The sequence below is a fragment of the Puccinia triticina genome, chromosome 15A (assembly GCF_026914185.1).
Source record: "Puccinia triticina chromosome 15A, complete sequence".
In the NCBI taxonomy this organism is placed as follows: domain Eukaryota; kingdom Fungi; phylum Basidiomycota; class Pucciniomycetes; order Pucciniales; family Pucciniaceae; genus Puccinia; species Puccinia triticina.
In genome coordinates this window covers 2439530-2455758 of record NC_070572.1, presented here as the reverse complement: position 1 = coordinate 2455758, position 16229 = coordinate 2439530, and the positions used below count along the sequence as shown (strand labels likewise).

The 16229-nt window shown below is 43.5% G+C and overlaps 1 protein-coding gene across 1 annotated transcript; it reads left to right on the top strand.

Annotated features, from left to right (window-relative positions):
- Positions 1-8848: 8848 nt before the first annotated feature.
- Positions 8849-11152, top strand: PtA15_15A236 (uncharacterized protein; the record flags this gene model as incomplete). The annotated part of the gene is made up of 3 exons (XM_053163422.1): positions 8849-8851; positions 10691-10854; positions 11002-11152. 3 exons carry the CDS (start codon positions 8849-8851, stop codon positions 11150-11152), a joined length of 318 nt encoding a protein of 105 aa, XP_053027399.1.
- Positions 11153-16229: the final 5077 nt, after the last annotated feature.

The following is a 16229-nucleotide window of genomic DNA, read 5'->3' as shown; positions in this document are numbered from 1 at the left end:
TGCAACGATAAACACAAACGGGCGATGATCGAATCTGTGAAACCGAGAGTCGTTGCTTCAGTTCTTATTCACAACTAGGTTCTCAAGCGAGGAAGGACGAGGACGAGGAGAAGCGGCGGAAGAAGTATAATCACTCAAGCGGAAGCTTCAGGGGTATAACGATAGCTGTACTGAATCAGTCGATAAGTCTCAGAATTAAATTTTGGAGGTTGCCTATAGGATAATTCTTCTGGGGTTGTTCGCTGATGGGGGGGAAACTGTCTCGTCTGTCGACAGGGCCCGAGTATTTGAGGCTGCTGCATCTCGTCCGGTTGGCTCTCCTCGTCGGGCTAGATCGGATGGTTTGATGACGCGTGCTTGTTTAAAGGCGTAGATATTGATGTTTAACTTGGGTAATGATGATATTTGTCCGTCAAGCTGTACATGTTGGGTCATTGGGGTCGGGACACTGCTGTGTAAGATCACCCTGTCATCGGATGCAGTCCTTGTGACACCTCTGCATTCACATCTATCACAGCCCCGGAGCCCCCTATTGAGGGGCTTTATACCCGGGGTCTCCGGGTCACTGAGAGCATCCGGATGGACCGGCTACGCTACAGCTTTCCAGCATGTGCTGTTGTGGTATCCAGCAGGAGGCGCTCAGTGGAGAAGGCAAAAAAAACTAGATAGGTGTGCCTAATAGTGATGTGAACTGATTTGGGTATTTGGGTAAAATTCACATGAGGAACACAGAAGTTCCCACAAGTTTGGTTGAAGGAGGTGTCATGGATGAGATATGCCAAAGGTGATTCTAAGGTCTAGGAGTATGTTCTCTTCCACATGAGCTTACCAGGTGCACAACTTCTCCTTCTCATACAAATCAGACAATTTTAAAGGGGATATGACATTCATGGCCTACTATCTGGGATTGAAAGGGTCCCAAAAATTTATTTCACCTACATCAAATACTGATACTGACAACACTGGGTCGCTACGCTAACCATAGCGGTTAGCGTAGCGTAGCGCAGCGCAAATGCGCTATTTTTTAGCGTAGTGTTAGCGCAATTGCACGCATATGCGCTAACGCTACGCGCACGCGGTGCGCAGCTATTTTAGCTGATAGCGTAGCGTTAGCGCAGATGCGCGCAATTGCGCTAACGCTAAACATGCAGGGCGCAAAAGAGCGCGCGCTACGCTGCGCTACAGCGCCTTTAGCGGGAAAAAAGGGCTTTTTTTCCGCTAAAAGCGCTGTAGCGCAGCGCAGCGCAGCGTAGCGTAGCGACTGTAGCGGCGCGCTAACGCTAACAAATAATTGGCGCGCTGTTAGCGCCGCTGAAAATTAGCGTAGCGTAGCGGCGCTAACAGCGCGCTAACGCTATGCAAAATAGCCGGGCGCTTTTTGCCGCTACGCTAACGCGTAGCGCTGAAATAGCGTAGCGTAGCGTAGCGACCCAGTGTTGATACTGATTACCATTTTGGGAAATCACACTCAACACTTCTGTCTTTAAAGGTTGGATAGATCTCTCAATTCATTTCCATGTTTGGAATCTTCTTGGGCCTTCTTCTTCACTGGGGGCAAGCACTCTTGAGTGGCTTTTTACCTGCTGCTTTCCTCTATATTCCCAGCTAAAGCCTCACATTGCTTCTCAGCCTCCCCCAATCCAAAACAACAATCACCAGGCAAAACAAAATGTCACTAGACTACAGGTGACATCAGCCTAAGTCCAATGAGCTACCCACCAGTTGCACAGCGCCCTATAGGAAACAAATGGGCCATTGTAGCCTAGTTGTGGTAGCACCAGAGCAGCAACAAAGTGACAGTCATTGTTGCTTGATGTCACCTGATTTCTGGTGACAATTTATTTTTCCTGGTGTTAATCTAAACCTATCTTTTGTTTGAAGAATGGATCCTCCTATCAAGGGTGGGCTGTTACGTTACAGTACCTTACAGAGGGCTAATTGGATACCATAACTTTTTTTAGTTATCCAAATTAGCCATTTGGGTAAAATAACATTTTTTTTGAGTAACGTGATGTAAAGTAATTTTTTTATTTTTGAGTTTGGGGGGGTTTTGGATAACATAACTTTTTTGGGGTGAAAATCTTTGTTCAATATTTTTCAAAAAATTCTTTGTTTGAATGATGAATTTAGCATAACACCACCCGCAAGCAGGTGTGGTTTTCTCCGCAGCCACACCCAGCGGTTTTCCAGCAGAACTCGCGCGCCCCCCCCCCAAAAATTTGCGCGGCCCCCGGAAACCTCAGACGCATATCATTTGGGGTGATTGTAAACTCCTGCCATCTGGATTCTCAAGCTTAACTAAGCCCCTCCGAGGAGGCGCGAAGCGTCTCCGCAGGAGAGGCTTACGTCTCAAGTCGGGGTCGTGGCCTGACAAGAACAGGATTTTCGCAACATTTTGTGGTTTCTTGCCTTCAACGTCCTGTAGCACCTACACCTGAGCATCTTAACCAGCAATAAAATAGGTGGAAATGGAGCCTAGCCTCTTGCCTATCATGTACAAGAAGAAAAAAAATTGTAGTGCCTTTATCACACCCTCTACGTGTTTTTCAAGGGAGCCTTGTCCCAACAAGTCCAAAATGGCAAAATTGAGTTAAATCTCTGTTTTGAAATAGCCTTCAGATCAGTGGATTGGACCTGCATGCACGGATCCACAGTATGTACTTATTTTTCTCCAGATATCCAAGTTTGAATTAAATTGCGCCAAGTCCTTGCCAATGATTGAGTCCCTCAGTATTCTTCCTTACAAAGGACAGTTTTAGAAAATGGTGAAGAAACAAACAAAAGCAGCCTCAAGCACAAAGCCGACTCCCCAACCACCAAACTCAAATGCTAAGGTGAAAGGAAACGTAAGACAGAAGAGCAGCAAATGCAAACCTAAGAAAAAAAATGCAAAGCCAGAACTGAAATGACGGTGTGCAAGAAATTTCTTCAGATGAACAATTCAAAATTGAAAAGCAAGATAGCCAACCTGGCAAAAGAATTCTATGATGGTGTAGAGGCCAAGCCGCTCCAGATTGACGCAGTGGCTAATCTTGCGAGAGGATGTGATACTTTTCTATTGGCCAGAACCGGTTTTGGCAAGTTGAGGATACCAGAAATCTATTGTAAGCTTTTACCAAAAAAGAGAAACGGTGTCGTATTGGTGCTCAATCCTTTTGATGCGTTGGGCAATAATCAAGTCAAGGAGAAAAGTGGAAGATTCTCTGCAATCAATCTTGCCAAGCTCACCTTTCACAAGACTGTTGCGGAAGAGATCAAGGAGGGAAAGTACAACTTTGTGTACCTCAGTCCTGAAATCTTTATGAACAATAAGCTATGGGACGCAGTGTAATTCAGCTTGGAGTTTCAAAACATACTTGCGTGCCGGCCTGTGGCAATAGAAGGTGTGTTGAAATGTTTGAAACTTACAGAAAACACAATCGACTTCTTTCGAGGAGAGTTGAGCCGTCCAGAAATTCAGATCATCTGAATAAAAATGACTTTCTCGTTGGCTTCTAACTTAGACCTTCTTAATGTGTACAATTCAAAAGAAGAGACTGCCGATGAGGATATTGTTCCTACACTGATCTACAGTGGTACGCTATCAAGGACACTCACGGTATTGGAGGTGTTGGACATGGCTAGTGGGAATTGGGAATATAGCTTGGACCCTCAAAATAAATTTGCAAGGCGCTATCACGCCTGTATTGGCAAAAAGGACAAGCTAGCTATTGTGCAAGATTTTACAAACAAGGACTTTCCCTTAATCTCTTCCACAATGGCTCTTGGCTTAGGAAAAAATTGAAAGCAGGTGCAATGCGTGATTCATATGGGGAGAGGGGATCCAGCCAACGTAGCGCAAATTATTGGAAGGTAATGTTTTGCTGCCTTATTGCTATTTGTTTTTCTTTTTGGGGGGCTGATGGTTTAAATCTGATACACACTGGACAGATGTGGTAGGGACAGGAAGGATGGCCTGGCAATCATTTTTGTCAAAGGAAATTGTAGAGATGGGAAGAATAAAGTGTTGGCTTTCACTATTCCTTATGAACAAACAGACAACAATCGTATGGATGCTCTGGCTGTCACCCTGTGCTGCCTTTGGGTAGCTTTTGCTGTGGAAAACCTGTAAGTCAATCCACTTAAACTGTTACATTCCTTTCTAGATGTTGATTGATACTGTTTTGTAGGGCGGGGTATAGATCCCACTCTCAATCAACGACCCAATTTATAATGCTGAAGTCAAACGCCAGACCAAATTTTCTCAGTGTTGATACTCAAAATGATTGATTGAAAATGGGTAGAAGCTTATCTCCAACCTCAAAAAACCAAACAAAAACAACTTGGATGATGCTGTCAATGATCAACTCAATTTTCCTTTACTACAAAACAAACTTAAGCAAAAATACACTCGCAGAGTGCCATCCCCTGTGAGGAACAATGAAGATAAAACAATATTGAAATCGTTAGAATCACATTTGATAGACGCATTCAACAATTTGTATCAATCCAAACGGCCAAAATCTGGAAGGTTCTCAGCTGCTGATCTATTTATCACCAAACATGCGGCAGCCATTACAAAGCAATTAGAAGAGATAGATAACTATCAAAATCTTGAGAGGATTATAGGCACCCAGGTAATAGACGGCCAGATTGAATGTCTATTCAATTTCATCAAGAATTTTACTGCCAATGAATTGTACAAAGAACACGTGGAGAATCAGAAAAGAATACATGAGAATGAGGATGCACGGAAAAAGGAAGAAAAAAAAGCAAAGGCTGCTGAAAACTGCCAAGAAGCCAAGCGGCGCAGGATTACTGCATGAATGACAGAACTTGTGAGTTTACAATTCAGGTGGGGATTGTGGTTCATTGAGGGTGTTGTTTTGATTGTTTTCAATTTGATTAGGATCCTCTTGAACCATGCTGGTATTGATTTTGTTGTGAGTGGGATCAAAAAACAAGTGGCACTTGAATTGAGATAGATGTGGATCAGTTTCCATGATTTCCTCTTGCAGATTTGTCAGCCCGGCGTGTAGAGTGTCTTGAACATCTGGAATTGTATATGACTTTTTTTTTGTTTCTGTCAACTGTTCTAATATATAATACTTGGTTGCCATCTGAATAAATAAAGCTAACAAGCCTGAATTGATAATGTTTTTGTGCAACTGGTGGATCAGCTGCCGGTTTTTTTCCATCTGTAGACTTTGAAACATGGAACGCAGCTACATAGTTCAATTCAGAAAAACCTGACCGCTTATGAGAACACAGAAAAGATGGAAAATTGAAAACATATTGACATACTAGGTTCATTTTCATTGAAAGCATCTGTTGAAGCCTCTCCACTCGTATCCCTATACCACACCAATTGTACAAGAATTTAAGCCAGTGATTCTGAGTTTCCAAGTAGCAATCCTTTGGAACAAAATGATTTTTCCTGCCACTTGGTAAAACAAGCATGTCGTGTCACATGAGCTTGCTCAATGGTGGGGGAAGAAATTGCTCAAGTAGTAAAACCATTTGAGGAAGATATGTTCAATAATTCACAAGACCTGTTAAAGCCTGTGACATTAAAGACCAGACCTTCCACATACTCATCAACCTCCCAATGTTGCCTTCCTTTGTGGCCCAATTAGCCTCAAAAATTGTTGCAAAGTCATGCAGCCGTATCAAGATACTTTACAGCTTAGGTGATTTCTTTTTGGAAACATTCCGGCGGGCATTGGGTGAAAAGAATTTAGTGTAGCATTCCTCCACTACTTGGTTGCACTTCGTGGTGGGGAGAGTTGGAAGATTGTCCAGTTTGGGTACGGGGTTGTTTTCAGTATGCAAAAGAAGCCTAGAAATGCTAAACTTCAGTACTTAAACAATGAAACGTTTAGGAAAGTGCAGATACAAAGTAACCCACATGAGACAGTATAAAATGGTGGCTTTTTGCTCATTTTCAATATTATTCATCATGCTTGTATAGTCTTTCTTAGGAACAACCTTTTCTGATGGAAAACCAAGCACATGCAAGAAATGCCAAGCACCGAGGTCATGTGTATTTTTTGGATCACCAAAATGGCTATTGAGAATGTTGTGCAAGATGTTCCACATTTTATGAGACACTCTAAGGAGAAAACAGATGTTGTGAAGGTGATGTCCAGGAGATTGGCTGGGTTTGCAAAGGGATCCGAGTGAATTGAAGTTCTGACAAGTTGCAAGATCCCCATGCATTATCTGTAATCGGGAGCAGAAATCCTCCAGTGTTAGGCCAATCTGTCTGATAATTGATTCTATGACCTGTCCGGCACCCTTGGTGGAGTTGTCCAAAGCTTCTATAAGCTTGAGCATCTGAATTTTTGGGGGTGAGGGATCAATGAGTTTGACTGGAGGAGGGTCAGATGGGATTGAGTGAATTTTATTGGAGGGCTTGGCAAGTTGGCAACATAGCAAACCATGACACAAGAAATTTGACTCTTCAGTACAGCCTCAAAATGGTCTTCTTCTTTGACGGTTGGAAGTAGCATACTGAGATCAATTTGAGTTGACAGCACTTTCCCCAGCACTGTGCCTTGTAATATGATTCTAAGGAAAATTAGTTTGGATCAAGTGTTTCAAGCAGTTTGGGATTGGGGTGATGAACATAGCCCCAAGTCCCATGAAACATCATTGAGCAATATCCCACTGACTGGTTATGGACACGCTCTTCCATATCTAGATTGTCAATGCACAGCAATGGTCCAACCGGAATTGACTCCTTGATTTTAATGGCAGCTCTTAAGTCCCTTGCGGCGTGATTGGACAATTTACGGAGTGCCAATAGGGCCGTTTGTCGAGATGATGTCAATCCAAGTATGTGTAAATAATCATTTATTCAATCTGATACTCCACCACCCATCAATCAAACACTATTGAAGAGTTAGAGGCCGTTTATTTGCCGTTTCCTGGAAAAAGCAACGGTGGAACAGATGGTGGATGCAACCTTGAAAAGGATATTTTTCAGATGTGAACAGAAGTAGTGTAATATTATTTAGTTGCGCACCTTTTCTGAACGGGTAGTTGTTGGGGAACAATCTTCATAAGTAATACCTTCTGGCCCTAGGATTTCACGCTCTTCTGTGTCTATTGGATTGATTTGCGTGTTGTCCTTGTCATCACCAACATTTTGTGTGGTTTTATCCAATGTCTGGATCAAGATTGTGTAGAGAAATGGCATGTGATCCGGACCAATTGAACACTCACAAGATGTGGCAGATTCATGGAGGAAGAAGGAGGGCTCAACTGAATTGCTGCTGTAGAAGGAGACATTGGGATAATTTCCCTTTGGTGGTAACTGGTCATTGAGGATTTCTATTGCCTAATTATAAGAAGAGAATTTGAACATATGATTATTTCAGAAACAATTATATACCATAAAAAGATGGAAACATACTTTGTCTTGAATCCAATTGATCCAGAGAGATTTCCCTGGCTTTGTGTGCAACATCCATTGTTTGAGTGTGCTAAGTACATCCACAGTTGAAGGCCATCCAGTCCAACTAATCCAGTAGCGGCTTTGAAAGGCAATTTTTGAATCTGTTGCTGCAAGAAAGGCTTTAAGAAATTTCTTTGGTGTTAGGTTTAGAAGTTCGAGCAGCTTGCAGATGTAAATGACTTTTTCTGCTTTGCTTGATCCTTTGAGGTTTCCGGTGTGTTGACAAAGATTTTCTTCTGAGTTGGAGTTGCAGCAATCAATATCTTCATCTATGAGCTCATCAAAGTCTTCCATAGTGGTGGCTGTGGTGATAGCTGGCATGGGGAAGTGTGAATCAGAGGACTTTGATTTTTTTGGTGTGAAACACGCTTGAAAAGGTAAGTGCATAGCTGCCAAAGAGGCATGAGACCAGATATATCCGCGGACTGATCCTGGGTTCTGTGATAACAGTTTGTGGGTATCTGGCCCAATTTACATTGGGGTTTCTTGAAACTGGTGAGGTTTTGTTGGGTTTTCAACATTGGACGGCATGTAGAAAGCCACCAGGATTTCAGAAGTGCCATCGGCTTCTCAAATTTTGGAGAGGTTGGGTTTCATCTGGGGGGTTTTATGGTCTTTCCAGCCATTTGGCTGGTATTGCTCACGCAAGAACCTCGACATTGTAGAGCTATGAATCCTAATATCTGAGTAAGACAAAGAAAACTCCCCCAAGGGACATGTATTTCATGAAGAGAGATTATATATAGTAATTGTAATTACATACTTTGGTGAATGAGATAATAAAACCATAATAGACTATGTATATGTAAATAGTGTGAGAACAAATGTGTAAGATCATGAGAAAATATAGAAATAGAAAATAAACCCATATTTTGGAACAACAGACATTGCGTGCAAGTCCCTCCCTGGTGGGAGGGTGCTCGTACCCCGCAAGCAACACTGGGTCGATATGATACCAATAATGGTAACGTAACAATATTGTATCGATTTTTGGCGCGTTACCGGTACCGTTACCAGTAACAGCAGTGCGTTACCAATAGTAGATTTAGATTATTAATTCTATTTGCCGCCGTTACAATATTGCTGCTGATATAATGTCAATATTGCGGTGGTATCGTGGTTTTTTTTGGCTTTTTTAGCCTTTTTTGGCTGGAAAAACACCGTTATTGCGTTACTTGCGTTACCATACCGGTAATGATCTTACAAACATTGAATTGTTTCAATATGCGCAAGGCGTGAACAAAATCGTTACCGTTAACAGTAACGGCAAAAAAGGTAACACAGCGAAGTTACAATATGAAAAAACCCAGAATATTGTATTGAATCGTATCAACCCAGTGTTGCCACAAGCATGGGAGGGACTTGTGTTAAGTTCTCTCCCGCCCAGAGGCCTAGTTAAGCTTGGGGAAAATGGTACTTGAATCCTAACTTAACTAAGTCCCTCCTTGGGGGAGCGAAGCGACCTCCAAAGGAGGGACTTATGATGTCACACTTCTTGCCTGAGAGATTGGGGCTTTTGTGCCTTTTGATGCCATTTTTTCCTTTCTCCCTTCACACAGAAAAGACTAGGCAGCCTCTGCTGGAGCCCTGAAGGGTCAAGATAGCTGAACATCTAATTGGCTTTGTGTCCCTGTCCTCATGATGAGGATTGGATGCAGGGGCTGCAGTGGCCAAGGCCTCTTGACCAGAGCATGGAGAGCCTGGTTCCTGTGTAATTGAATTGAGAAACCATACTGTTTTCCGTGGTCAGTTCAATCTGCACAGCATACAGCTCAAGGAACCTTGAAAATACATAACTTTGAAGAGTCATGGAGCAACAATGGTTGGACTTCCAGGAACATGTGTAGCGGCAAAAGATAGGGAAGAGGGAGACGAGTTTGATGATCCAAAGGGCATGCCTGGGGCCCTTTGGGAACAGGGTCAAAAATTGAAAGGCACAAAATTGCCTGCAAAAACATTTGGAAGATAAGAATCTCTCAGGCCAAAATGTGGACATTAGTCCTAAGTCCTTGAACTTAGCTAAGTCCCTTGATCGGAGGCACGCAAGCGCTGTTGCAAAGCGACCCTCCGAAGGAGGGACTTATGCCCTACCTCGCAAAAGAGTAGGCAGCAGATGTCTGTTTTCAGCCTTTTTTGCTTGTCCCTCTGTTGAGGCTATGCAAGGACAGCTGGGGCCAAGTCAGCTGCTTCAAGAGATAGCCAAGAAGCATGGCTCTCTGCTGGTATCTTTCTTTTACCTGTAACACATGAGCTTGATTTTTAAAAAAATAAATAAGAGCTGCCAGGTTTTGACAGGTGTCAAAAGTATGGCTTTGACCGAGGCCTGTTTGAACAATGCCCTCCCAAAACCCATGAACTCCTTTTTGTTTCATTTGGGATTCAAGAGTGTTTTTGAAGGGATCCGACCTCAGGAAGGTGGAAAGTGAAAGGGCAGATGTAGGCGGACAAATCTGTCTGCTCAGATTTTCAATGGCTTTTACTTGAGTCGATATATCAAGAGTTGAAGATTTCGAAAATTTTCCCCAGCCAAATGGGATTTCTGCTGCCTACTGTTTTGCGAGGTAGGGCGTAAGTCCCTCCTTGGAGGGTCGCTTCGCGACAGCGCTCGCGCGCCTCCGATCGAGGGACTTAGCTAAGTTCGCTAAGTCCTTCCTTCGGAGGTCGCGCTTCGCGCCAGCCCAGGCTGTACCAGCGCCCTCCGAAGTGGGGGACTTGTGTTAAGTTAGACTTGAAGCCCAGTCTGCGCCCAAAATCCTTCCTCCTCCGGAATCAAGTCAACTCCAAGCTCGTCATCTCGCGCCAGAACATCCTTGATGGCTCGATCAAAGTGCCTCCCTCTGGCTGCCCCACTCTCTCCTTGCCCCCCCCCCCCCCCCCCAAAAAAAAAAAAAAACAATTCTTTTTATTTGTTGTTGGGATGCCCTTCAGGTTCCCAATCAGCTGGCGAAGGAAGTCGCTCCCGAGAAAGTCAAGTTTTGAGTGATCACATAGGCCGATTCCTGGGGCCTCAAGTATGCCGCCCCGCTTCCTGTCTTTGAATCGGTCAATGCTCAGCTCGTCTTTCTCTCTTTCAGCGCACACTCGCCAGTCCAACTCCCTTGTCGCATCTTTCTCAGAGGTGTCATTTTGCTGAGGATGATCCTGTAATTTGTAGTAGCTGAGATTTGATGGAGGTTTTTGGTACAACTACAAGGCATAGTCGGCCAAATTGACCTGATTGCTTGATCGGCAACTTCTGCGCCCGCGTCGGAGCACGATGGACCAACGCCGGCATCGAGCGATGATGCATTCTGGTGCGCAGCTTCCCGTACAACGAGCAGCAGCTTCCCGCGACGCTCGCCCTCGCTCGCCCGTCTGCTCATCCGCATTGTTTCCCGCCAGCTCGCCGTCATCCAGCGCCACTTCGTCTGGTTCCAGTTTGCCCGCTTCCCTCGTCTAATTGAAGACCATCAAGCAAGGCGGGCGCCGACAGGTCCTCTCCAAGACTGATGCCTTTTCTCTGAACGCTCCCTTTCCCCCTACCTTATCTGTGCCCCGCCCAACTGCATCACCACCTCGGTCAGAGACATGCCCCACACCAGCGCCCTCTTCCACCTCAACACTTTCCCCCTCCTCGCCCTTCAGCCTACGCTCACTGGCACCAAGCCGGTCCTACCAGATACCCGCAAACACCGCCCCCACCCTTCCGCCTCCCCGCCTTCCTCTCCGTTGTAAAAAATGCCCCGTGTTGGACCCGGTGGCAGTTGGCGTCCCTGTTGAGGGTAATTCGAGCACTTATGCATTTTGGATATGCATTATGTAAATGCAATCGTGGAGGCTGGGTGTTCCTGAACTCGCAAACTTGGAAGTTTCTTTTTCTCTCGGCTTTCTCGCTTACAACCACTCGAGTCGATTGGAATCAAGTACAAGAAGATCAAGACTCCGAAAGCCCTAGTGATTCGAGAATCAGCGATACAGCTCGCTCAAGTCAAGGAAACATCAAGTCGGTTTAGGAGGAGTAACTTCAAGTAAACACATTAGGAGTAAAACGCTTAATTGTTCTTTAGTTTGAGTTCTTATCATTGTTGTCGTCATCGTGTTCAGTTGTCTTGTCTAGGATATTATCTCTATTCATTTTCTATTACTACTGGTTGAAAATAAAGTCAAAGATTTACAACAAAGAGTCTTGACGTCACATCACAGTCCCGAGGACCAGGGGGAGGCCACTCGATGGGCGTCATATATCCGGATCAGCGATCCCGTTGAGGTTAGTCCATTCATGGGCTCTTCAATCTTGGAGCAAGAGAGTAAAACGCTAATTGGGAATCTTTGTGTGCATTTGTGTAGAAAACAATGCAGGTGCAGGTGGACCTCAGCAGAAACAAGGCGGCGATGGCACTGGCGATCATCAAGTGTGACAATAAACCACATCACTTGGCTAGGCATCACTCCTTGTTGCCAAGCCTTCTGGGCGAAGAGGGTGGTAGCAACTTATAATGGTCCCTCGATACTCGGGACTGACGCCAGAAGCTCAACCTTCCCAAGCTCGCCGGTCTCCAAGCCCTCGCAACGGCAAGGCCTTTTTGACGATGAAGCTTTTGATCATCAACACTGCCCTTGGAGACCGTCATCCTCAGCCATCTCCCAAGGATGAACCGCTCGCGATGACCCGGAGAAAAAGAAAAGCTCCGGCGGGCTGAGTGGGCAGGAATATGTGCTCTATAAGATCAAGGTTTGCACGCTGGCCAAGGAGGGCAGCCTTGGGCCGGCTGGATTGTCCACCATTTTTATTCCTTTCCCACTCACCATCCTTGTTGTTCAAGGCAACGACAAAGAACAGGATTGGTAGGAGAGGTGAAGATGGGTGGGATAGAATCTGTGATCCGGATGAAGAAACAGGATGACCTTCCTGGCCCTTTTTCTCTTGTTGTTTTCTTGCTTAGACCGTCTTTCCCCTTTTCCTGTTTGTTTTGCACCATTATCTCTCCCTTGTGATGTATGCTGATCTGCCTTCTTTGTCAGGCCATTGGGAACTTTTTTCTCAATGCATTGTAATATTACATCTAAGAAAGGAGAAATGTATTTTTACAATGTCTTGGTTACAATCTTCGCGCAGCTATGACCAGTGATGCCGTCATTGCGATGAAAAAAGGCCTTCAATGGGACATGATTCAAGCAGCCTCTACTGGAAACGTGCTGGCCCTGATCAAACTTGAGCTTTTGCGAGTTGCACTACTCCGGCCGCCCCGTTCCCACTGGGCCAGCCGTCATGACGAGGAAATCTACTGAGACAAGACAAACCCGAGAGGCCAAAACTTGAGCCTCGGTACAGCAAAGCTTCAACTCGAGGAACGACTCGGGACGGCAAAGCATTCAAACCTGTATTAGCTTTGAGTTTCGGAGCGTTGAACTTGAACGCTTCTCCAAATTTTGCATCCAAGCCCTATATTGGACTAGTTGATTGCTGCTCCTTGCTTGAGTGAATTCCACCACCCCTCGAACACACTCTTTTACTTTACACGCACTCCTGTGAACCCTTACTTGTCAAACTCGAATATATTTCATAGACCACCAAGCTCAATCACTGCCTTGGATTCGGCAGATAGAAAGGCTCATTTAGGACAATTTTGGCATTCCATCTACCCGGATAATATCTATTTAATCATAGCATTGCTTCGTTGGATCACAGCGTCTATGAAAATACCGCATTTGTCCAAATGTTTTATTTTTCTTCATGTTGTGATACTTTCCTGTTGCCTGTGGCCAAAGCTCAACGAGGCAAAAGAGCCTCAAGAACTATTTGACGGGATATCAGCTGTAAACAAAAAACAACCAGAAACATTATCACCCGATGGCTGCAATATCCTGAAAGAACCAAATTCCTTAGATTCCAACGCTAAACACGAAAGCCTAGAAAGAGAAGAGGAAACAATTGCTGATAATAGTTTCCGAAAATCAGAAGCTGAAATTGAAAATGAAAATGAAAAAGATAAAGACAAAGCAAAAGAAAGAGACAAGGAATCAATTTATGGAAGTTTTCGCAAACCAGAGGCTGAACTCGAAAACACAAGACCAGATAATGAAACAAACAAACCAGCAAAGCAAGTATTCATCGTCATCTGGAATGGTCTTAAACGTATTTGGAATTGGTTCCGCAGTTTCTTTCCCAAGTCTACTCAGAAACAAGGAGGAACCAAAGAGTTAGCACCCAAGACTGAACCACTGCTCAAAGAGGCAACATCAGGTAAATACTTTTGTGATCTTCTTTGAATCAATTTTAAATAGGAGTTGTCGTACCAAACATTCTTAGGATCATTAGATCATGGATATATTAAAATTTTATTTATAACTTGAAAAGATCCAGATAAAACAGGTCACAATCCAGAAGATTTGGACGCTCAGAGTCTTTTGGGTGGTCCCACCCAAGCCCAAGATGATTCTTCAAAATCCCAACCTGAGGCAACTACCCCTAACCCTGAAGTCCAACCTGACGCCAGAAACCCTAACCCCAGAAAGGTCAAGCCTGACACTACGAATCCTAAAACTGAAACTGAAACTGACACTGGCCCTGAAAATGGCCAACCTGAGACTGATAACCCCAACCCTGAAAAAGTCCAATCTCATCATCCAAATCATGGAAAAGACGAAATGGATGCTGGGGCAGATGAGCTTGGTAAGTCTTAGAATACAGCCAGTACAAAATGAAAATTAGAAACTTCCTGATTATTTCTTCTTCTTTGTATTTCCAGAAAAACATTTAGAAAATTTTTGGCAGATAAAAGTTCAGGAAGCAGAAATCCCACCATGTATGTGTGGCATCAGATTGAGTCAACTGCACAGAAACCTATGATTTGTTTGATCCAATTCTGAAACCCTATTTTTGCATCCATAATTTTAGACAGGGGCATTTTTACAGCGGCATTGATGGATTTATTATTTGAAGGATTCAGACATGGAAAAGATCCAAAAACTACAATTCTTGGCCCATTCTCTCCTCTTATTGAGGCAATGGGACGCTTCAAACGGTATTTTGCTATGGGTTATTGCACACGTTTTTCAAACGGAGTCACCAATAAAATTCCCAAAGAAATAAACCTCAAGAATGAGATTGTATCCAATGGATATAGATCATGGGCTGATCTTATTGAGCAGAAGAAAAAGTCTAACAATTCTAAAATCTTAGAAGATATTTTCACCTCAACATTGTATGAATGTGATACATTCATAATTTTTCTTCAAGGTAAAATCAAAGAGGAACACAATCCCAATACACTTCTTGACCTGCTGCTCAAACACACTCAGGAATCAAGGGGGAAAGACCCATAGGGTTTAACTGATCATGGGCCATGAAAACAATTCCCATACTCACTCATGGATATGCCTAGCCATTTATGGTGTTCAAAGTTCATTTATGCACACATAAATCATAAATTCATAAAACCTTTACAGTAAGATTATATAATCATACTCACAAGATCTCCTAAAAAAGTGTTTATAATTTCATGATTTATGCATGCATAAATCAACTTTGATCCCCATAATTAATCTAGACAAACACAGCTCCATTCTCCCTCAAGTCAGCCTCAGTTCATTGCATGACCTATTAGCCATTATTTTTCTTATCTCTCATCTCAGCTATTATCCCTTCTTCAATTTGTACTCATTCATTCTTTTACCCCACTTGACTCTATTACATCTTCCAACATATTGCAGCTAGGATATTTCTATTTTTGAATCTAAATTCTATCATTCTACACTCAAAGCTAAAATAAGTCTGAACTGGCAGACATTTCAATGATGGATTAAATCTGTATTGAAAATTTACCTGGTCAAGTTCCTCTGTGAAGCATGTTGGACAGTGAGGGGCAGCTCAAAACTATCTGTTGCCAAACTGTTATGTTTTGCACTACAAGTGAAGCCATGAATTCCTGATTCAAACAAAGAGAAAAAGTGTGCACAACCACAAGAATCTTGTAATGTCCAATAGATAGAGGGATATGCAGTTCAACAAATATTGGAAAGTTTCATATACTTCTTAAAAAGGGATTTGACATAGATGGTCAATTATTTAAGTGTCTAGATAGATAATTAGTTAGGAACATAGTACCTGAATCCATTAGAGATGTCACTTATGTAAGATCAAGCTTGTCTAGGCACTTGGCCCAGTCCAACTGGTGGAGGCGGATGTCAAGTCGGTTGTTTAACTCGTGGGTGATTTGGGAAATAAAAAAACTTCCTTGGTCAGAGACAATAGTCTTTGGAGTGCCATTTAGTTTCCAAACATGCTCCGCCATCAGGTCTGCTAGTTGCTCCACATTCATGGACTTCTGCAGGGAATAAAGTGTGCCATTTTTGTCAGGCGGTCAATAAAGGTCAGTGTGCTATTGCAGGAGCGGGATTCAGGGAGGTCTGTGATTAAATCATAGCTCATGTCTGTCCACGGCCCCGCTGGAATTGGGAGCGGCTCCAGTGTCCCAAAAGAACATTGTGTTGAGGATTTAACCCGTTGGCAAGAGTCACATCCATCCACATATTGATTGACAAACTAGAGGCCAAGGCGGCTACGCCGCTGTAGTGTTGTGGTGTTGTCTGGCTGCCCATTTTAGCTCATGGTGCCAAAACCAAAATCAAGGATGGGGTTCCCCAAAATTAGCAAATTAACCTTGGCCACTAAGTTAAGTAAGCCTGAATCATGAGAAAACTAATCAGTACTGAATTCATTGAAAGCTCTGTTCACTTCATTTGGCTAACCAGTTTATTTTTGTAAATTGAAGATATGTGAATCATGAGAATAGTTGGATTCTGTTCTCTC